This window comes from Acinonyx jubatus, chromosome D2 (genome assembly GCF_027475565.1).
Source record: "Acinonyx jubatus isolate Ajub_Pintada_27869175 chromosome D2, VMU_Ajub_asm_v1.0, whole genome shotgun sequence".
NCBI classification, from domain to species: domain Eukaryota; kingdom Metazoa; phylum Chordata; class Mammalia; order Carnivora; family Felidae; genus Acinonyx; species Acinonyx jubatus.
In genome coordinates, this window is record NC_069393.1 from 86,009,813 (window position 1) to 86,033,053 (window position 23,241).

Genomic DNA, 23,241 nt, shown 5'->3' on the forward strand with positions numbered 1-23,241 from the left:
ACAAAGCAACACCAAGCAAAAGCTGAGGGCCTATCTGTAGCACTTCTGTGGTTCTGTGGAGCTAGTTCATGAAATTGACATAGTTATCACTTGAAAGACTGAGGGAATCAGCACTTTATTGACTTAGGAAGTTTTGTTCCAAAAAGCGGTGTGTGGTTATAGTAAAACAGTCTTGGTTGCAATCCTGGCTCCACAATCAGATAGCTTCCATCTGGATACTCGAGGTCTCTGAATTGTAGTTGTTTCCTCTTAAAAACAGGAACATTAAGCCCTGCCTTAGACACCTGCATGGCTCAGTCGGCTGGGCCTCCGACTTTGGCTCAGGTCATGATCTCGTGGTTTGTGGATGTGAGCCCCACATTGGACCCTGTGCTGACAGCTCGGAGCCTGGAGCCTGCTTCGGATTCTGTGTCTCCCTCTCTCTTTGCCTCTCTCTCAAAAACAAATAAACCTTTAAAAAATTAACAACAACAACAACAACATCAAAACCTGCCCTAGACATGGGTAAGGAAGGTTTCTAGCTGGCTGTCTGGTACAAAGAGGCACTTCGCAAGCATTTCCCTCCATTTCTTGTAAGTGTTCAGAAAAATGGTTGCTGGAGACATCTTAGATGGTCTCTGGAGTCAGACTTCTCTGCATTATCATCGTGCAAAGATCTGTGTGGGACTGAAGGGTTGTAACTTTGCCCTCTTAGTTCTTGTGAACAACACGGGAAAGATCCAGACGCTAACGGAACCGCTGTGTGGAGAACTTACAGCACACTTGCACTACAGGCCATTTCGGTCAAACCACAGCTGCAGCACAGCAAAACATACTGAAGGGATGCTTTCCTTTGCGAGTTTGTAGGATCCAGTTTCTGTCCCCAACAGCCCAGTTTGGGTTGGCATTTCTGGATGGTTCACAAGTGACACTGTTTCTCATGCAGGTAGAGTCCACAAGGAAATCAACAGAGTGGTTTCCCCTGCATGAGCGACAGTGCCCGGATGCTCTACACAGACGCCCTGGTGCGTGAGGTCCAGAGATACATTAATCTCGTCCCGTCCAATCTGCCTCATGCCATGACTCAGGACACCTAGTTCAGACAGTGCTTCACTCGTAAGGTCAGTCATCTTTTTCCTTTAAAAACTTTAAAATATGACAAGCGTAGCAGCGTTCTCGCACAAAGAGACAGGTCACCGAGACTTTTCTTTCCAGGAAGCAACTTTATTCATCGTGCCGGCAGGGGCTCAGTGAGTTCATACCCCAAAAACTGAGCCCCGAGTGCAGCGGGGTGTGGCCTTTTGTACAATTTTTGCTCCTTTGCCTCCCATATATGGTAAGGTACACTCTGAATGGGCAGTCTTGTAACAGAGTCATGAGAGATGTCACGTGCGGGCATATAGCCAGGTTGCCTTCCCTTGTCTTGAGGTTTTTCACCACATTCCTTAGGGAGGGGCTCTGCTACATTAGTGCCTGAGTATTTAATTTTAAGGGAAGTATATTTCTATTAACCCCATTGGCTAACTCTGGGTAAGTACAATTTTTACCAAAAAGTCATTTGTTTTCTTTTTTTTTTATTAAAGTTTATTTATTTTGAGAAAGGGAGAGAGAAAGCAGTGCGTGCATATGAGTAGGGGAAAGGCAGAGAGAGAGGGAGAGAGAGAATTCCAAGAGGCTCCACACCATCAGCACATGAAGCTGATGTAGGGCTCTATCCCACAAACCGTGAGATCATGACTTGAGCCGAAATCAAGAGTCGGATACTTAATGGACAGAGCTACCCAAGCACCCCTGTTTGTTTCCTTAAGGGGCATTTTAGGGGGCTCCTGGGTGGCTCAGTTGGTTAAGCCTCTGACTTCAGCTCAGGTTTTGATCTCACAGTTCATGAGTTCAAGCCCTGTGTTGGGCTCTGTGCTGACAGCTCAGAGCCTGGAGCCTGTTTCAGATTCTGTGTCTCCCTCTCTCTCTCTGCCCCTCCCCCACTCATGCTCTGTCACTCTCTCTCTCTCTCTCTCTCTCTCTCTCAAAAAGAATGAAAAAACATAAATTTTTTTAAATTAAAAAAAGGCATTTTAGTAATCATGGTAAAAAAAATAAACCTTTATACCTTAACAAAGGTAGGAGAAAAAATATTTAGGACAGTTTTTATTCTAGAGATTCATAATGTCCATTATAATTTGCACTTTAAGCAGTCGTTAAATAAAACCCTACTAGAAATACTTGTGAGATAGACCTAAGGAAAATAAAAGGAATCTTGGAAAAGAGGAAGGAAAGACTGAAGTCTAATAAGTGATTAAATTAGAAGGTAGAGAAAGAGTAAGAGTGCAAATTCTAAAAGAGCATAAAGAGGTCATAATACCAAAAGCAGAAACTAATGATAGAAAAAAATGAGATCTAGGTTTTGGGGAAAACTATAAAAATAGCAAACCTCTAGAGAGACTGATTAAGAAAAAAAGAGTTTGAGGGAATAAATTAAATAATCAACTAAAAAATGAGAAATTTAAACAAATTTTTAAATGTTTATTTATTTTTGAGAGAAAGAGAGACAGACAGGCAGACAGACAGACAGAATCCAAAGCAGGCTCCAGGCTCTGAGCTGTTAGCATAGAGCCTGACACAGGGCTCGAATTCACAAACAGTGAGATTGTGACCTGAGCCGAAGTTGGACGCCCAACCGGCTGAACCACCCAGGTGCCCCCCCAAAACAGAAATTCTTATAGAAATTGGAATATATTTGCATTTAAACAACAGTAAGATATAAAAGGAAAATCGCATGGGCAGCAAGAAGAGAATTAGAAAATGTATGCTGTGGAATTCCTTATCTTTTTATGATTAGGAACAGATGTAATGTTTTAGTGGGAAAATTTATGGTTCTAAAGGCATATGACAGAAAAGATGGGTTAGGTACATCAGCAATGGTCAAACACAAAATGCACTTTAAAGAAGGCCCATTTAAAATGGACTCAAAAATTATAAGAAATACATCCCTAGGAATTAATCTAACAAAAGCTATGCAAGACAATTTTGGAGAAAATTAACAAGGTATTGAAGGGCACAAAGAAGACCTCAGTAAATGGAGATATTTTGAACATGTGAGTAGAGAAAAACCAACACCAGGATGACATTTTCCCCATATTAATCTATAAATTCATTTCAATTCAAATAAGATTTTGAACTATGTTTCCATGGGGCACAACCAGAAGGTCTTAGATTCATAAAGAATGGAAACATGCCCCAAAAAGGGTGAAAACACGAACCCTAATTTCTGTAAACGTGAGTGTGTTTACCTGCACAGGGAATCTGAGAACCAAGTGCAGGCTGTCCTGGATGCCACCGGCGTCACTGTAGCCTGTCTGTCCCAGCGCTGTGACACCGGGGCCTTACATATGGCCAGAACCAGAATCAGAGTTGAAAGGTCAGGGCAGGATTTTGAGTTCAGGGTCAGGGGTTAAATTAGGGTCATAGGTGAGGGTCAGAGTATAGGGTTGAGGATAAGATTAAGGTCCAGTTTTAAGGATCTAGAGTGCACATTGAGAGCTAGGGTTTCTTCCCACACTTGCTCTCAAGAGGTGCTCTTTGAAGCCATGTTTCTCCAGGAACCAGACTCCCTGCTGTGTAGCCAAGTTAGGAAACCCTCGTTCACAGCAGACTCACAGTGTCAGCTGACTGAGCACTGACTCACATAAGCTGGTTTACCAGGAGAAACTGAGAAAATGCCCTTATATGGGCCTGATGAGTGTATGACTTCAACCTTGTCATGCCTCCCTTCCATCCATTACTCCCTGTTAAATGTGCAAAAATATTCACCTACTGCTTTGGCATCATCTCATGGCATGTTCTCCCGGGGGCCAGCACAAGGAAGGAAACAGGCATATTTTCTGCTTAATAAAAGTGTCTCAGAGAGTGAAAACGGATAGCCCAGTTACACAGTTTTCCAGTTGCCAAGCCTATTGAAGAACAAGAGTGTTCTTACCCCTCCATGCTGCCCAGAGCTCTTCTCCTGTCCCATCTCAAATGCCGACTGAGTCTGCCCCACGTCCAGTCTCAACACATTATCGCCACGCTCACTTGAATCCAGCTAGCGGATGAGAAAGCAGCATTGAGAACCAGGGGGTTGGCAGCCATGCCTTCTATTCATTTTCCCTTCACTGTAAGTGGACACACCAAACCCCAAGGAAGTCCTCTGGGAAACATCCGACCGAAATCAAGGAACAAGAGCGAACATAATTGGTGGACAACTGGCTAGTCTCTGTCCCGAGCTCGGAGCCGGGAGACCTCACAGAGCCTCACACGTGCTGAAGGAGAAGGCTGCCCTGCCCTGTCTCCCTGTGAAAATGCCCTCGGTGCGAGCTGCTTCCCCAGTGCTCTGGGGACACAGGGATACCTGGTGCGGGTCACCAGCTCTGCGCAGCACACCAGTTGCCGGCCTGGTGCTCTGCTGTTGAAGCAGGAAGTTGACCCACTCCGCTGTGTGTCTGCCTTGGTCACGAGGCTCAGGTGCTGCAATGCTCATGTTCTGACTTTCAGCTTCTGCCCTAACTCCTCTCTCCTGTAGGGCCAAAAATACTCATCAGGGCAGGACTTGGCATGGACATGACCCATGCCTTCTGCTGTCCTGCCTTCCCTGTTCCTGTTTGGCGTCCCTCACCGACACAGGAACACCTCTCTTCCCACCCACGATCTCACTGCTAACGAGATGTTTCCTCCAGGGGTGAGCAGACGAAGGAGCATAGCAATGGTGATGGAGAGTTGGGGCAGACTGGGAGAGCCAGGGAAGGAGCATTCCCACGGACAGTGTCAGATGCAGCAGGCTCATCAAGGCAGGAGAGAGCTGACAAGAGGCTGCTTCCAGCACATGGTGGCAGTGACACGTCTTTGCCAGAGCAGGCTCAGGGGAACAAAGGGGTGAGTCAGGCCACAGTAGCCAAGGACCATGCGGAGTGCCCAAGTCAAAGCGGTCTGGACCGCTCTTCCGCTGAGTGTTGGTAGTAATGGGGAATGCGTCCAACTGAGTCCAGTATTGTATGCGAGATGTTAACATCAATGTAGTTGATAAAACAGCAGCAGGACTTGAGAGGACTGACTCCCATTTTAAAAGAAGTTCTGTGTGTAAAATGCTGTCAAAAAGCATCACACACCACAGAGAAGTCATTCAGGAAAGGAAGAGTTAATCAGTGCAGCAAACTTCCTTGTCATCTGATTTTAAGAAATTGCCATGGCCACCTCAACCTTCAGCAGCCACCACCCTGATGAGCCAAAAACACTGAGCCATGACCATCCACCCGTGAAAAGATTACAACCTGATGAAAATTCAGATGATGCTTAGCATTTTTTAGCAGTAAAATATTTTACAATTAAAATATGTACATTGCTTTTCTGAGATAATGCTATTGCACACTTAATATTGTGTAGTGTAAACATAACTTTTACAGCACTGGGAGACAAAAAATTCATCTGACTCACTTTATTGTGATATTCACTTTATTGTAGTGGTTGGGAACAGAACCCACAATATATCTAAGGTGGGCCTGTATGTGGATCATCTTCCATATGCCAGGAGTGATATGGACACAGCTTCTGTCTTCACAATTTTGTACAGTATACATCCTTTATATACATATATTTTAAATATTTATTTATAAAAAATTTTTAATGTTTTTTATTCTTGATAAAGAGAGAGACAGAGTGTGAGCAGGGGAGGGGCAGAGAGAGAGGGAGACACAGACTGTGAAGCAGGGTCCAGGCCCTGAGCTGTCAGCACAAAGCCCGCTGCAAGGCTCAAACCCACAAGCTGTGAGGTCGTGACCTGAGCCGAAGTCAGATGCTGAACTGCCTGAGCCACCCAGGCACCCTTGTATAGTGTATGTTCTCCTTTCCAACTTAGAAAAATCCAGAACATGAGATTCCAAGAGCTAAGTGTGCTTCTCAGCATTACACAATTGATGATGAGTTACTCACACAGGGATCCTTCTCAGAGGAAATGGTCATACTGTGACTCTCACCACATTCCATAGGAGAGTAAGGCCTTGCTCCATGACTCCTCCATCCAGTGCCGTGGGAGGTCAACGTAGAAGAGGCACTGCCAGGCCATTAAATACTTCATTCATCTAACTGTTTTTGAAGTTGCAGCAGAATCAATTCTGAGAAGCTTGATGAACTTATTTTTTAAAATTGGGGTAGAATAGAAAAGAAAATATTAGAACATACCACAATTAGTAAAGGGTAAGATTCACTTTGTGAACTTTTTGTTTCAGTTGTGTGAGGGTATATAGGGATTTACTGGGTTGGAAGTAAAATGTGTGTCCTATTATGGGCTGAATTCTCAAAACGTCTGAAAACCACAAGTTACTCTTATTCACGCATCTCGCCTTGGAAGGTGTTCCGCAAGTTGCCTCCTGTATGTTGTAGTTACACATCTGCCTGCTGGAGAGAAGGTGCTGCCTTGATGAATCCCATTAAGTGCGTGCGTGCGTGTGTGTGTGTGTGTGTGTGTGCATGTTGTATTACTGCTGCCCTCTTCTCCATGACAGAGCCTGGAGCCTCAGGTTCCTGGAGTGCAGGGGCCACCAGAGCCAATTAAGATGCCCAACTGAAAGTGCAGGCTCCACCTTTAACAGTACCTTCCTATTCTTTTCTTTCCAGAACTCTTTCTTCCATCACGTCACCTCAACTCTCTCAATGCTTCTCTCCATGATACCTAAACCCTTCTCTCCTCCCTGTCTCATCCTCGTGCATGTGGTTGAAAGGGAGTATTGGGATTCCAAAAATTCCAGGCTATGATCAGAAACCTCCCAAAGTCTTCATTGCTGTCTTGCTCCATGACTGTCTCTTCCTCCTCTCTTTTGGCTCTTGTACTCTCTCTTCCCTGCTTCACTGACAGATCAGCTTCTCCTGAAGCCTGCTCTCTCCATGACTCAGGGTGGTTCCTGGAGAAAGAGCTCAGAGCAAAGGGGCTACCAACGGGATGCAGAGGAAATGATGATAAAGTAGGAGTAGGAACTGACCCTTTTACTTTAACAAGTCTGGAGCAGGCACTTTCCCGGCAGAGTGTGTATTTGTATCTCAGATATGTGCTTTTGCTGCCACTTTGGAAACACAAAATATTTATACGTTTTCTTCTGTAAGTCTTCCTTTGCCACCTGTGTTAGAGGATGGAAAAGGGACCCCTTTGCTTGCTTTGGGAAGACGTCTCCTTCTCCGGGCTGAGTCCATGCTAAGTGTGCTGAAACAGAGCTGCTAAACATCCCGTGCCCACACATCCTACCCAGAGCACTACTTTAGGTCAATGCATTCCTTCCACGTCCTGTGTGGGAGAGCCGGTGCCCACCTGGAGCGGGCACCACCCCCGCCTGTCTGAGTCACCTGCAGCATCTCACATGCCACACTGCATTGATCAGCACAGGAAGGACAGTGAGTGAGAAATAAGTTCTGTTCCATCCAGTCACGGAGATAAATGAGACACAACACCATTAGACCAGGTGGGCCTAATGACTGCCTTAGCTTTCCAGACCACAGTGAGGGCACATGGAGACCCGTGGCGGTGAAATGGCAGAAGCGTGATCCAAGAGAGGAGGCTTCGGACCTGTGGGGCAGAGTCCTGCAGAGGATGGGGGCAGGTGGGGGACTCCGATGTCCTGCAGGTGTCACAGGAGAAACCAGACTTCCTTGCAGTTTATATCCCATATGTGACTCAGGCTCTATCAAGCAGAGATGTACTCAAACATAAGTGGTAGTTTTCAGTGGGGCAATTGGGTCTTCTGAGAAACACACGGGAAGTGCTACCCTCCTGGTGATGTTATTGATTCTGGTGGGTGATTGTGTTAGGATTGTTGGCTTGGGGACCACTCTTTGCTGAGAAGAGGTCAGTGTTCTGGCTAGGGTTCTCGTATTTGTTTTGACTTGACTTGAGTAGGAGTTGTTGTCTTGCTTGGGTTTCTTGCTGTCTTTGTTTTGTATTCCCCTCTATCCCCAGAAGAGCTGAGATACTAGCTTGTGTACACCGTTTATTTGGGAAATGATTGCGAAAAGCAACAATGAGGAAGTGCAGAAAATAAGAGAGGAGTGGAGGGAAAGACAGTTAAGGGTGTCCTGCTGAGCTGCTGACCGCTGTGCACAAGCTGACATTCATCCTGTTGGGTACTCTGTAAAAAGCTAGGTCATATGTATCTCAGCTGACCCACTGAGTCATGAGAAGCTATGGCTTGAAAGTTGGCCATGAACTCCTTGAACTCCCCACGAATGGAGTGACTGATCTCCCTTAGCTTTGGGAAAATTCCCAAGGCTGAATCATGGAGAGACAAGGTGGAGACGGGCTAGGGCTCTATCTGTGTGAGAGGGACTATCCTCCACCTCCATAGCTGGGCTGAAGGATGTAGCCAAGGACACCAATGGATCTCCTGTACTTCATTCTTGACAGTGTTCAGAGAGTTCCAAACTGCACATGGAGTCCCCTCTTGCTTGAATTTTCAAGGCAGTGGCTGGCAGCAAAATCTAAAATACAACATCATAGTGTAAAAAGCCACAGTTCCTTCTGGTTTAAGTAGCCTCCAGGCTCTAACTGACTTTTATTATGTCCTCTACAGACCTTGTAAATTTTAAATTAATGTCTCTAAAAGCTCACATTTGGGACTATATGACATTCCAGGGAAATATAGTCCCAGAAGGCATGTATTTACCAATACTGTAGCAAAAAGTTTATGTAATATTTCTTTTTATTTTCTCTGTATTATCTACTAAATTGTGTAGTGTGTCATGGTGGGTTTTTTTCAATTGCTTGATGAATTCTGTAATATAAACAGACCTTCTAAGTTATTGTCAAGTGTATTTTTCAGCATTTGCTATAATTTTACCCACTTCGTGAACATGTGTATTGCTATTATAGAATTAAAATAAATTTTTTAAGTATAATACCCCGGTCATGATAGTATCTGCGAAACTTCCAAAGCAAATAAATAATAATGACTCATTCACATAATACTGACAATTGTTTGAGCTTAGTTTTGTTTGTTAAACTATGTGTCATTATTCTGTGACAACTGCAAAGTTCACAAGTGACTGAGCATCCAGGTTTGAAAATTATGTGATTCTTAGAGGGACTTCCAGCATTATAGGGGGACCGTTGATCTGCTCCCCAGCCAAACTGAAAATTATAAAACAAAACAAAACAAAAGAAAACAATAACCATTTGAAATCTGAGGAATCAGTTCCAAGGATATATGGCAAATGAAGAAATGTTAACTGGCTAGGAACTCAGTGAACTACAATTAGGATAAACACAAAGAAATCCAGTAAAAATGCTGAACGTGAATGGCAGGGAAGAAATCTTAAGAGGAGGAGGATAGACAAATGAAGACCTTTTTACTTAAAAAGGAAACTTTTTATCACGTGAAGAAAAAAACCCGGTAAGATTAACAATGTACTTCTCAGCAGAAACAAGAGAAGTCAGAAGGAATGCAAATAACGTATTCAAATTGCCCAAAGGAAAACACTGTCAACCAAAAAGCCTATATCCATCAAAACTATTTTTCAAAAATGAAGATGAAAAAAAGACATGCCTAGATAAACAAAACTGAGGAAATTTGTTGCTATCCGACTTGCCTGACAAGAAATATTAAGAGAAGCTGTTCAAGATGAAAGTAAATGACCCCAGAGAGTAACTTGAATATATGCCCTCCAAAAGTAGGGGGAGGTACCAAGAAAGGTAATTAGATAGCTGTAAAAGAGAGTATAAGTGAAAATTTTTTTACTTTCTTCTTTTATCTGATTTGAAAGAACTGTATAGAAAAGTAGGTATATAATGTCTTATTGGGCCTGTAATATATGAAAATATCTTTGCTTATAATAGTACAAAGGAGGTGAGTGGGAGAGAATATGTATTGTGATAAGAAATCACTCCAGATGGTAACTTGAGACTATAAGAATAAATGAAGAGAATCATGAGTGATAAATAAGTTTAATACCTAAAAGTGCATTAAGTGTATCCTTGCTCTTCTTTTCTCAACTTCTTTAAAAAAACATAAAATTATGTAATAGAAGAATTATAATAAATTTTGTTTAGTTTGTAGAATTTTTAGATGTAACATGTATTAAATAATACTTTAAGAAAGGATGAGGTGCATATAGAGATTTATAGAAATCATGCTTTTATATGTAACTACAACTAAGTTAGTATGAATCTAGATCTGATCCTGATAATTTGAGATGTATATGGTAAGCCAAAGAGCAATCACTGAGGAAATAACAAATATATAAGGAAAAAAAAATCATAAATGAAACTTAAATGTTACATAGAAAATATTAACTTTTGCAAAAGAAAGCAGTAAGGAGGGATAGAGAAATGAAAAGATGTGAAACATAGAAAAAAACTAAAATTGCAAAAAAAAGTCCAAGTATATCAATAATACATTAAATGTGAATGGATTAAATGATCCAATCATAAAATAGAGCTTATCAGACTGGATAAAGAACAAAATCTCATATCTGTGTTGTATACAAGAGCCAGACTTGAGATTCAAAGATAAAAATGGATTAAAAATAGAAGGATGGGAAAATAAATGAAATTCAAACAAAAATCTACAAGAATGCTATACTAAAGTGGTTATGCCGCTGCTAGACAAAATTGACTTTAAAACAAAAACTAGTTATTAGAGCTAAAGAGGGACATTTTTTAATGGAAAACTGTCAATTCATCAAGAAGATATAGCAGTTATAAACATATATGCACCTAATGACAGAATACCAAAATACATGTAAGAAAACCTGACAGTAATAAAGGGAGAAATAGACAACAAAATGACAATAGTTAAAGACTTCAATACCTCATGTTAATAATGGATAGAACAACTAAGCAAAAGAATAACTAAAAACTAGAAGATTCAAATAACAGTAGAAACCAATTAGACTTAACCAACATATCTGGAACAATCCAATCAACAACAGCCGAATATGCATGCTTCTCAACTGCCCATAAACATTCTTCAAGAAAACCCATATACTAATCCATAAACCAAACTAGAATACATGTAAAATGATGGAAATAACACAAAACATAATCACAAATACAATCGCAATCACAAATAATACAAAACAAAATCACGATCGAGTGTTTTTCATAATTAAAAACAGAACGTAGTTAAGGAAACTCACAAATATGTTGAAAATTAACAACCCCCAAAATTACATTTGTCAAAGAAGAAATCAAAAGGGAAATTAGAAAGTACACTGAAATAATTGACAATTAACACACAACTTACCAAAACTCATGGGAGGCAAGTAAAACAGTGCTTGGGGGTCACTTTATTCCACAAATGTCTATATGACAAAAGAAAAGAGATTTTCAATCAATAATGGAAACTTCCACCTTAAGACTCTTGAAAAAGAAGAAAAAACAGGGGTAGGAGAGGGGAAAAAAAAGAGATAGAAACTGACCTAAAGCAAGTAAGGGAAGGAAATAAAGATTGGAACAGAAAGAAATGAAACAGAGAATAGAAAAACAAAAGAGAAAAATCAATGAAATCAAAATCAGATTCTTTGAAAAGGTCAACAAAACTTATGAACATTAAGTAAATTGACCAAGAAATAGATAAGAGTCAAATTGCTAAAATCTGAAATAAAAGATTGGACATTACTACAGACCCTACAGAAATTAAACAGTTTTAAAAGGAATTATATGAACGACTGTACATACATTAGATAATTTAGATGACATGGATAAATTCCTAAAATACCAAAACTGACTCAAGAAAAAAATGTGAACAAGTGAAGAGATTCAATTAGTAACTTAAAAGTTCCCATCAAGAAAAGCCCAGGTCCAGAACTTCACTGATGAAGGAACAAACATTTGAATGTTTGGGAGGGATTTAAAGGATCTCCAACTATCACACGCATAGGTGTTAAATAGAGGAATATGGGATCCAGGGGACTGAGGAAGGGAGGTGAGGGATCCCAGAATCTGAGAAAAGAAGAGAATAGGAAATAAAGACGGAGGTTCCTGGGTCTACACAGTACAGCCGATGAGGGGCAATTGCAGGATGAAAAAAAGATACATACATTTGAAAAGATGAGGTCATATTTTAGGAAAAGGGAAAACCACAGATAGGTCAGATAGGTCATGGGCCAGACAGTCAACCCCCACCCCTACCTCTAAAGTACACATCAACCCAATTACAAAAGCCAGTTTTATCCCTGTTTCTACAGATGCTGCATCGACAGCAGAAAGCCGAGTGTTGAATTTGTTTATAGCGTGACAGAAACCAGGGAAGGGAAGCCCATGTTGAAGCCCAACCCTCAGGAAAATAAATAAGATTCTGATGAGTAGATTCATGAATGGAAAAATCGTTGGAGTCTCTGAGCAAGTAATTACCAGACACTGGAAGTGTAAATTTGCACTGTTTTGGAGGGCATCCACTCTATGACCCAAAGATTTCATTCCTGTATATACACTAGAGCAGGTTTCCCAATAGTGTAATATCATCCTTTGAAGGCTTAGAAGTTATTTTAATGGGTGAGAATAGCATCTATTTATGAAACTGGTACATGCCTTCTGCGCTAAGAGGGCATTTGAACTAGGGGCGCCGGGTGGCTCAGTCGGTTGAATGTCTGACTCTTGATTTCGGCTCAGGTCATGATCTTACAGTTTCATGAGTTTGAGCCCCATGTTGGCCTCCGTGCTGACAGTGTGGAGCCTGCTTGGGATTCTCTGTCTCCCCCTCTCTCTGTCTATCCCCCACTTGTGCTGACTTTGTCTCTCTCAAAATAAATAAACACACTGAAAATTTAAAAAGAAGGCATTTGAACTAGCATCTATTTAATACATTCATTGGGAGTTGCAGGTACATGTTTACATAACTACCCCGTGATATTTCTGCCTCTGCATCCATTTTGTGTGCCCAAGGGGCATGCTGGAACCTCAGACTGACAATAGCCCTTCCCTAGGTAACAGTCTGCAGAGTCAGGAACAAATGCAAATTCCTCATATAAACTTCCCCAGTATCCCTTGTGAGCAACAGTTCTCCTCCCTCCCACGACCTTCACCTTGTACATCCCTTAGGTAAGACCCCCATGGACCATAGCAAAACTGTACTCTTTCTGGTTTGAATTGACCCATTTGGCCTTATCCTTGGAATCCCAAAGCACATCAAAGGGGGACCATAATGAAGATGCGGTCCAGGTTCTGCTGCACTCACTCTGCCTGCACCCTGTCTTGACCTCTCGCCTTGTGGCCCCTTGAAGCATAAGGTATAGTTCCTCCTGAACCTGTGCGCAGTAAACTTCTCCATTTCCCTTTCCCCCGTGGTCTTTCGTTGAAGATTGACTCAATCCCAAACTCCAGGATCTACTTTACAAATATTAATTTAACACTTGCCATATGTTTGTTAAATACTTTAATAAAATGCAGATATTGTGGTAGTTCACTATTCATGCTTTAGTATGCTTGTGGGAAAAAAAAAACCCAGTGCGTTCTATAACCATTACCATAACATCGCTAGCAATTAAAGCTAACATTTCATGTGATGTAATGTTTCCTCCACATTAGACTTTTCCTATTTAGAGACGACATCTCTATCATTTGGTAAAATCAGGATCTGGGGCACCTGGGTGGCTCAGTTGGTTAAGAGTCTGACTTCAGCTCAGGTCAAGATCTCATGGTGTGTCTGTGTGCTGACAGCTTGCAGCCTGGAACCTGTTTGGAATTCTGTCTCTTCTCTCTCTGCTCCTCTCCCACTCACACTCTCTCTCTCTCTCAAAAACAAGTAAACATTAAAAAAACCTTTTTTAAAAATGTCTTTCAAAGGAGTTAAAAAAAGTCAGGAATTAATAAGGGACGAGAATCCCACGTTTGGCCACGTGGGTAGACCCCAACTCTCATCCATCACCTCACCTCCCAAAGCCCCTAATGGACAGAGCGCAGAGGTTTGTGGGAAATGTAGTCTCTCTCTTGCACAGACGTCTTCCCGCAGGGGACTCTGGGATTCTTCCGGGCTCCTTCTGCGCACGTGCGGCCCCGCCCCCTTCCGCCAGGAACTTCCGCTCCTGGCTCCTCTTTCGCCGCTGCCCCGAGGGCCCTAGGCTGTCGGTCCCTGAAGGTTGGTGCGAGGGTGAAAGGGGAGCCCTGCGCCACTCGGGGACTGGGCGGGCGAGGGGGAGGGGTCGTCCCCTTGGTGGGCGCGGGAAGGTGGGTTGGTGACCCACGGCGAGACGGGATCCGGCTCGGGCTGTGCTTTCAGTGGTTGCTTGGTCAGGAGAAGGCGCGCTGTAGAAGGCGCGGCATGTGCCTCCGGGAGCTTGGCGAACTGGGTGGTCGAGTCCAAGAGGCAGCGAGGGCGGGGGTGGGTCTGCAGATGGTCAGCGAGCGTCAGGGGCTGCGGTCAGCGTCCTCGTTCCAGCGGTGTCCTCAACCGTGGTGGCGTTCGGTTTGCTCACCTGTAACATGAGCGTATTGATGATCAGTGACATGTCCGCGATTTCCAGAGAGATCATCGTGAAAGGTGTGCGCACCCGGGTCTAAGGGTGAGGCAGTTGTTGTATTTGCAGGGTTTCTTGGCGTCTCCACAGCAGGCGGTGGCAGGGGTCAGGTCTCCCCCCCCCCCCCCCCCCCCCGCACTGTGTAGCGTTGTTGCATCCACACGACTCCTGAAACAGAATGCTATGGGTACCAGTGACAGTTGCAACAAAGTTTATTACAATGAGAGGCAAGGCCGACCGATTGGGACCAACACTCTTGATAAGAGTGTGGCCCCGAACAGCTGGGGTACAGAGTTTTTAAAGCCGATCACATCGTTTTATCATTATCTGGGAACAGAACAGATAAACAGTTCCCAGATGAGTTAGAAACAGTTGCCAGATGAGTCAGAAACAGTTATTGAATGAGGTGATTATTTTAGACTTTCTGCCGCTAAGTTGCAACCAGTGGATCTCCTTGACCTTGTCTCTGATGCTCTTTTTTGAGCTTTTGTTTCCTTCATTGGTAAAGCCTAATTCACAAGAGTATGAAGTATGATTTACAAGAGTAAAAGCAAGGCTGTTATCTTTTGACTTTTAGTGTCAGAACAAAGTTGTTATCTTTCAAGCTAAGCGTTAGCCCTATAGTACTATTTAACCCTTACAGCGTGACCTTTTTGGTGATTTGTGTTGGCTGCCGGCTAAGCCGTGCATCCCTAGCAGGCTAGCCCCAGGTGTCTTCACAAGATGATAGTGTTCCCGGAAGGTAACCGCTAGTGGAAAAGTCCTCTTCATCCTGTGTCTGGGTCACATGTGCTGAGCTGAGCTCCCTTTGACCAAAGCAAGTCGAATGGCAAAGCCCACGCCAGTGTTGAGGAAATGGTTACAGGGAAGCAGGTCATTGAGAACCATTATGGGAACAGTGTGCCACACAAGAAATGTACCTTAGGTTCTTTTCCTATAAAATCACAGGCCAAAAATGTTGAGTTGCAAGATGTATACTTTCCGTGAAGATAAGGTGTTTAAGCTACAGGTGTCCTCGTGGAAACGCAAATATGAAGCCCTGTGTGTATGTCTCTATTAATAGGAGCGTAGTTAAACCACCGTGGTTTAAATAAGCATCTTCAGAATTTTAAGTTAATTCTTACTAGTAACTGTTGATAAAATCAGTAGGACATGGGTGTTTTCAGTAACCAAGCATAAACTGCATGTGCAGTTAATGGGCTTGGGGGTTCCCCTGCAATAGGGTGTTTCCTGCTGTTTCTCAAGGTGTGAGGTTCTGTTGTCTCACAGCAGGTGAACCCCCCCCCCCCCCCCCCCTTGTTAATTGTCTTTTCTAGCTGTGTGTAGAGAGCCTCACACAAGAGAATCCAGGACCTGGGAGCAAGTCACCGCAGTCCTGTCATGACTCTGGTCCATTGGCCCTCTCTCCCAGCTGTCCTCCCACAGTCCTCGTTGCGTTTCCAAGAGCAGCAGAACATGCAGAATTCATCTCTGGTGAGTGGTTTGTTTGCTTGCTCCTCAGCTTGTTTTACATCGTGCTTTGTGAGCTTTACGCAGGGCAGTTCATAAATTAAAATAGAAAAGTAGAAATAAGTGAAACTCAGCTTCTGGGAAAAATACCTAAACGTGGAAATGGTGGCATGTAGGTATGGACGGGTTCTATGATCTGAGAGTCCTCCAAGGTGAGTGCAGATTCGTCCCTGATTTCTCTTTCTGATGTCGTGGAGAAAAGATAGGCACATTTGTTATCTTTTCAGAATGGCCCCTTAGAGGAAAGTGTGCCACATTCTCATGGGACACGAAAGCTTGCAGGCACAGAAGTCCGAAAGGGTGCCTTTGTCGGTCACGGAGATGGTGTCGTGGACAGTGTTTCACTGCCAACCTGGAAATCAACACGTCCAGCATTCTGCAGCGGTGTCGGTCACCTGGGGCTGGAACACGGCTTGCTCACTAAGGGTTTTCTGGAGTTGCGAAAGTAGCGTCCCAGACAGCTTTTGGAAGGCCCTACTTGATCCTCGGCTAAAACTTGGGATGTCTGGGGGACTGAATTGACTGCAGGTCCTTCAAATCAGTCTCCCCACGTTTCTGTCAGCTAGTCTGTCTGTGTGGGTTGTGGGGCCGACTGTTCAAAGTTGTATTTTTCTGACAAATATTTCCACCGCTGGTCTGCATCTTAACCTACTCAGTGTGGTCCCAATTCACGTCTTCTAAGTGAGGAAATAACCTACAACCTGCATTATCCACCTAGATTATGTTAGACTCCGTGTACTGTGGGCGTTGCCTCATGTGAACCTTCTGCCGTAGTGACACTGCTCTCCAGGATCTTCTCCTGGACATTCTTGTCCGTTAGCTCCTGTGGCGGCCTGCCTGATGATTTCTTCTGCTTCCCTGAATTCTTCTCCTGTGTGTTTCTTCTCCCGAACATCGCTCTCCAAGTGTTCAAATCTGGCCCCCGTATTCACACGATGCGGTTTTCCTTGACTTGTCTGGCCCTCTGTGGTTTGATAGTCTTGAGCATTTCTCTCCATCTTGGACCTCCTCCCCATCCTTTAGACCATAGGTCCAACTCCCCCGTGAATGCGTTTTTTGTGGCTGTCCAGAAGGCACCTCACACTGAGCGAGTCCCACCTGAAATCCATGTCGTCTTTTCTTCCCTTACATGTGATATACCTTCCATTCACCAGTGACTCTAATGAGATTTCTCCTGGATGCCTCCTTCTCTCTCAGGTATAATCTCCTCTTACATGAAGACCCATGTGTTTGTTTTGTTAGTGTATCCAAAATCTGCATTGGTGCTCACAGACAAATGTAGTAACTGTCTGTTTTACATTGGAATTGTCCTTCTTGGAAAAATCTGAAGGATGTATATGCCTGGTGATTGGGTTGGATCCCTCTTGAGCTGTGCTACTAGCCAACATGTGTGGTGACAGCTTCAGGAGTCCGGTTGGAGAAAGTATTCAGGAGTCAGTGATCTACGTTCAAACAAGTGTTAAGATGAAGATAGGCAAAGTATGAAACAAGGAGCTCAGATTTTTATAATTTTTACCTTTTATTTTCATTAATTTGTCAGTGATTCTATCTGTATTTTTTATTATCGTATAATTGAAATTGCTAGTTCAAAAATGAACTGCCATGTTTTCAACCTTGTTAAAGGATATTTAATTTTTCTGTTCCAGCTAATCATTTAAAAGAAATGAGTAAGGAAAAATGGATGTTTGCATCAACCATAAATAGAATTTTGGGCTACAATTTGGTGAAAAGTTGGTTAACTTTTTTTATTTTGATAACATATACATAACCTGGAACACCTGAGTGGCTCAGTCGGTTAGGCATCTGACTCTTGATTTTGGCTCAGGTCATGATCTCACAGTTCATGGGTTCGAGCCCCATGTCAATCTCTGCACTGACAGCATGGAGCCTGCTTAGGATTCTCTCCTTCCCTCCCTCTGTGCCCCTCCCCTGCTTGTGCTCACTCCCTCTCTCAAAATAAACAAATAAGCAGTAAAATATATATATATATATATATATATATATATATATATATATAACCTCGAATTGGCCGTAGTGACCATTTTAATTAAAAATGTCAGTTCAGTGGCATCAGTTTTAATCATCTTGTGCAACTGTCTCCAGAATTTTTTCATGTTTCCCAAGTGAAGCTCTGCTCATTAAATACCAAGTACCTGTCCCCTCTAATTCAGCCCTTGGCAACCATGATTTTATTTTCTATGTCCATGAATTTGGCTATTCTAGGGAGCCTCTATAGGTGAAGTCAGGCAATATTCATCTTTTCATGACTGACTCATTTTACTTAGTGTATTGTCTTCAGGGTTCAATTGTGTCACAGGATGCCGTGGTTATAACATGTTTGTTACTCCCTTGAGGTTGAGTTTAATTAGTCTTGACTCTCCAAGCATTTCTTACATTTTTTTCTGTAAAAATTGGAAGAGGCAACTTTTTCAGCCCTAAACAGTAACAGATAAAATGAGAAATCCTTTGAAAGTTTTTCAGTCCTACAGGTTCCCAAATTTATAGTATCTCCCAATTTTCTTTCATTCCTGTTTGCACACTGAACTCTTTTTTTTCCACCTGAGCTTATCACTTTTCCTATAGTATTTAACTAAAGGCAGCGACTAGTGCCTGATACTTACTACTAATACTCTGTTTTCCCACCTCTTTTTCTAAAGCTTTAAATCCATATGGTAATCATCACTCATGTTACTTCAGTAACATTAGGTACATAAGTACCAGTGATCATAAGTAACACTGATCTGCTATTTAGCCCCTGGTCATGGATCACCTTCCTCCCGGTTTCTTTGCACTGCTTGTTTCTGTTTGGTGATTATGCCGATTCATTACCAGTTAGGTCCACAACAAAGGTTTCATTCTTTCTTATGCTACCTATCTATCACGGATCAGTTTTGCTTTTTATCCTTTTTGTCTCATTCAGTATCCCAGACGGAGGAGCACTTTTTTTTACTGTAACATTGTTGGTCCTGTGACAGAGGGAGGACATGGTGATCTGTGCATGGCTCTTCCAGCTCCTGCTTAGAAGTGACATGTGTCACTTCCATTGACTTGTTCTTGTTCAGTGCCAGGTACATGGAAGAATATAGATCTGTTTATGTGAGTTCCACCTCCAAGGGATACTAATCCTTTTGCAGAGAAGGGCACCTCAGGGAGTACTGTGGACTGCATTGTATTCCCCCAGAATTTGTATATTGAAGGCCAGCCCTAACTGCCAATGTGACTGCATTTGGAGATCAAGCCTTTAGAAAGTAATTATTGTTAAATGAGGTCCTAATGGTGGGGCCCTAATCTGATAGGATTGGTGGCCTTATGAAAAGAGGAAGAGGAGAGATCTTCATTCCTCCACCATGAGAAAACAGCAGGAGAGTGACCATCTGCAAGCCAGGAAGATGGTCTATACCCGGCACAGAACTGGCTGACACCTGACCTTGGATGTCGCAGCCTCCAGAAATCTGAGAAAAATTTGCTTACAAAAGAATTTTTTTAAATGTTTATTTATTTTTGAAAGAGACAGAGTGTGAGCGGGGGGGGGGGGGGGGTGGGGGTGGGGGGGGCGGGGCGGCTGAGAGAGAGAGAGAGAGAGAGGGAGTCACAGAATCTAAAGCAGACTCCAGACTCCAGGCTCGCTCGGAGCTGTTAGCACACGGACCAACGTGGGGCCCGAACGCACGAGCCATGAGATCATGACCTGAGCCAAAGTTGGAAGCTTAACCAACTGAGCCACCCAGGTGCCCCAAGAAATTTGCTTTTGAATCCATCTAGTCTAGGGCATTTGTTGTGTCAGCCAGAGCTGACTGATAAGGGAGAGACACTAAATTTTGGTGAACAGAAGTATAACCTACCACGGTCTCTGTCTATTCTTACTTAATCTTCTCTATGAACTTTTAAATTAGCTTGTCTGTATCTAAGGATGTGTTGTTTATTAGGGTAATATTACATGAATTTCCTGATTATTAACTTACTGAGAATTGATATCTTTTTGATGTAGATCTTCCTACTTGTGAATATGGTGTCTTTCATTTATTAGTTCTTGTAGTCTTCATATTTTTTTCTCCCACAGCTTTGTATGTTTTCTGTTAATGTATTGATATGTATTCTGCTTTTTGTTGTTGTTATAGTATGAATGTTTTTGTATGTATGAAGACATTATTTTTATAATCTACAGTTTATAGAATTTTCTTATAGAAAATTCTTTTCTTTGTGACGCCTGGGTGGTGATTAAGTGTCCAGTTCTTGATTTTGGCTCAGGTCATGATCTCACAGTTGGTGGGATAAGAGTCGGGCCTGCTGGTGTGCTCTCCTTGTCTCTCTGTCTGTCTCTCTATCTCTCTGTCTTTCTGTCTGTCTGTCTCTCTGTCTGTCTCTCTCTGCCCCCTCCTGATTGTGTGTGCACTTTCACTATCTCTTTCTCTGTCTCAAACTTAAAAAAGAAAATTATTTTCTTTCTATAGAATAGTTCTCATAGGATTCTTTTGAGTTTTCTACGTATAAATTATATTTAAATTATGACCGTTTTTACAACTATTTATCTCTTTTCAATTGCATTGACTGTTACCACTTGTAAATTGTTGAATAATTGTGGTGGGAGAGCACCTTTATACTCCAGTGTTTCCTCATGAAGTGTGATGCTGCCTCCGGGGTAAGACATACACATTTAATCATTTTAAGGAAGAATCCTCTAAATCCCCTTTGGTTAATGGTTATTATTACAAATGGGAGAATATTTTGTGGATACTTGCTTAGTGTCTATTTGAATCATCATAGGACTTTTCAGAAACGTGAACATGATGACGTGTATTAATAGATTCCTTAGTATGGAGGTTATTTCTATTCCTGGAATAATCTCTAGAAATCTTCTCTGTGTCGTGGTGTCTCTCTCTTTCTCTGACAGTCAGCATTGGTGTGTCCTAAAACACGGCACCTGTTCCTTTCTCCTTTCAAAGTCTTAGGTTCTCTGTGAGCCGTTCCATTCACTCTGATGGCTTCAGCTACTACTAAAATTCTGCTGCTTCCCCATGTTTATTTTCATCTTGGATCTCTCCTGAGCTCTAGATCATGTATTCAGTTGCCAGTATGACATCCCTGCGTACGCACAGACTTCAGACATGCTGTGTCCAAAATCTGTGTCTCTTGTGCACACTCTGTGCCCTATTTTATTTCATCTTATAGCACCAGTATGTATCTAGCTGGTCATGCAGACAGCCGGGTTCTGTCTTCACCCTTCTCAGAACAAATTAGAACCAACTTGTGTTCCTGCTTTCTTTTCGTTTTTGCTTTGTAGGATTAGTACCCTATTCTGTAATTTTATTGCTCTGTATCCTGTAACCCCAAGTTTGTCCTCTGTCACTCTCTTCTAAGCTCTTTCCCATCCTGCTTCTAGGGGAGGACTGTTAAAATGCAAATCTGGCCGTGTAACTTACCTCTTCTTACTGGCCCCTCATTATTCACACCCTGTGGTTTAGGAAGTAGGAGGTACTCACACTGGGGAGGACAGAAGCAACCCTTTGGGATAAGGAGGAAATATTCAAATGCGTCTGTACATGCTTTTAATGTATAAGTAATAAAAACAACGGTGAGTGCATCAAATTTGTTGTGTTGGAATTAGGTCAGATATTTAAACGCAGAACTATAGGGGCGCCTGGGTGGCTTATCGGTTAAGTGTCTGACTTCAGCTCAGGTCATGATCTCGCAGTCTGTGAGTTCGAGCCCTGCGTCAGGCTCTGTGCTGACAGCTCAGAGCCTGGAGCCTGCTTCGGATTCTGTGTCTCCCTCTCTCTCTGCCCCTCCCCCACTTGCACTCTGTCTCCCTCTCTCTCTCAAAACAATTTTTTTTTTAAATGCAAACTATAATCTGTTCCTTAAATACCTTTACTGCCTTTATGTCTCGTCACAGCCTAGGAGCAACCATTTGGACATGATGCTGTTTGTACTTCCAGTAATGTAGCATGTGTACCTGTTGCCCTCGTGACTTCTACTGTAGTCTCAGTTATGAGAATATGTTGTTCACATTAAACAGCTAATGTGTTTGGCTCTTCAGGGAAGTGTGATTGGATGGCACAAGGGCAGCTGTTTTCTTCTTTCTTACTCTTGTCTACATTAAACACGTCTAACCTCGTTTATCTAGTGCATTACTGCAGGTGTATGTTTACACTAAGGCCTCCATACCAGGTCATACACACTTTTGGGGAGCACAGTTATCTTTTCGTCTCTAGTAGCAAGGACGGTTCCAGATTGACAAGGGAAACTTTATGATTGTACTTTTAGGGATTAAAGAGTTAACATGTGTAGGATAGTTCTACTGTGGATTCGCTTTAGCCCACGGTATAGAGTACAAAGCATGGTGTATTCTGTGTAAGACAAAACACACAAAAAAGAATGAACTCCCAGACTTGTTCTTCTGATCCCAGCTGATCCCTTGAATTGAGACATGTGTCATTCATTACAGGGGTTGGTGTCGTTTGAGGATGTGGCTGTGAACTTCACCTGGGAGGAGTGGCAGGACCTGGATGATGCCCAGCGGACCCTGTACAGGGTCGTGATGCTGGAGACCTACAGTAGCCTGGTGTCACTGGGTGAGTGAAAGTGTCTTAGTGTCCTAGCACTGCTTTCTTCATTGGTAAACGTGGAAACTGTTTATGAGGTTACATGCTACTTAGGTTTAAGATTCGAGGCCCAGAAGAACGTGGGTGTTCACCTCTCTAATCAGAGGTTCACATCGGCTGTTCGTTGCACGACTCTTGACGCTGTGCTCCTGTCATTCTTTAAAACGGTTTGGTAAAAGCCCCCCCTTTATTTCTGATCAACAGGGCACTGCATTACCAAACCTGAGGTGATCGTCAAGTTGGAGCAAGGAGCAGAGCCATGGACGGTAGAGGAACCCCTAGAGCAGAGCCTCCCAGGTCTGTCAGTGCATACTGGGCAGGGGTCTGGGAAGGGGAGAGCATAGCAGATGTTGGCCGTGCTGGGTTGTTTTTTACCCGTGCTTTTCCTAGGTTCAGACATGCTCTATTTAGTCTCCAAAGATGCTTCTTATGTATAAACCACCCCCATCTTTTTTTCTATTTTCTTAGTCTTACCCAAAATCCAGCCTTTACCTGCCTCCTCTTAGAATGTTTTTCTTTGTTAGCCACTGTCTGTAGGTTGTAAGATGCCCTCCTTTCCTCCATCCTCATGCACTAGTTTTTTTCAGACATTTATTTATATACTCATTATTCTTTTAACAAGTGTTAAGCAAGTGCTAGTCATTTTGTAATTATGGGGATAACGACAGTAATCAAACAAGTGCACTCC

The 23,241-nt window shown here is 42.8% G+C and overlaps 1 protein-coding gene across 9 annotated transcripts in view; it reads left to right on the top strand.

Annotated features, from left to right (window-relative positions):
• LOC106987507 (zinc finger protein 883-like) overlaps nucleotides 1-23,241 on the top strand; it is a 45,212-nt gene that overhangs the window by 18,620 nt on the left and 3,351 nt on the right. For 7 of the 9 annotated variants that reach the window (XM_015085799.3, XM_053206869.1, XM_053206865.1 and 4 more), the window contains 4 exons: nucleotides 926-1,100; nucleotides 15,759-15,915; nucleotides 22,397-22,523; nucleotides 22,758-22,850. In XM_015085799.3, the coding sequence (XP_014941285.3) occupies nucleotides 15,823-15,915; nucleotides 22,397-22,523; nucleotides 22,758-22,850 (313 nt within the window). In that variant the 5' untranslated portion in view covers nucleotides 926-1,100; nucleotides 15,759-15,822. Of the gene's footprint in view, nucleotides 1-259; nucleotides 505-925; nucleotides 1,101-13,439; nucleotides 14,064-15,758; nucleotides 15,916-22,396; nucleotides 22,524-22,757; nucleotides 22,851-23,241 lie in introns of those variants that run through there. The other 2 variants (XM_053206864.1, XM_015085801.3) reach the window with 2 other exon arrangements.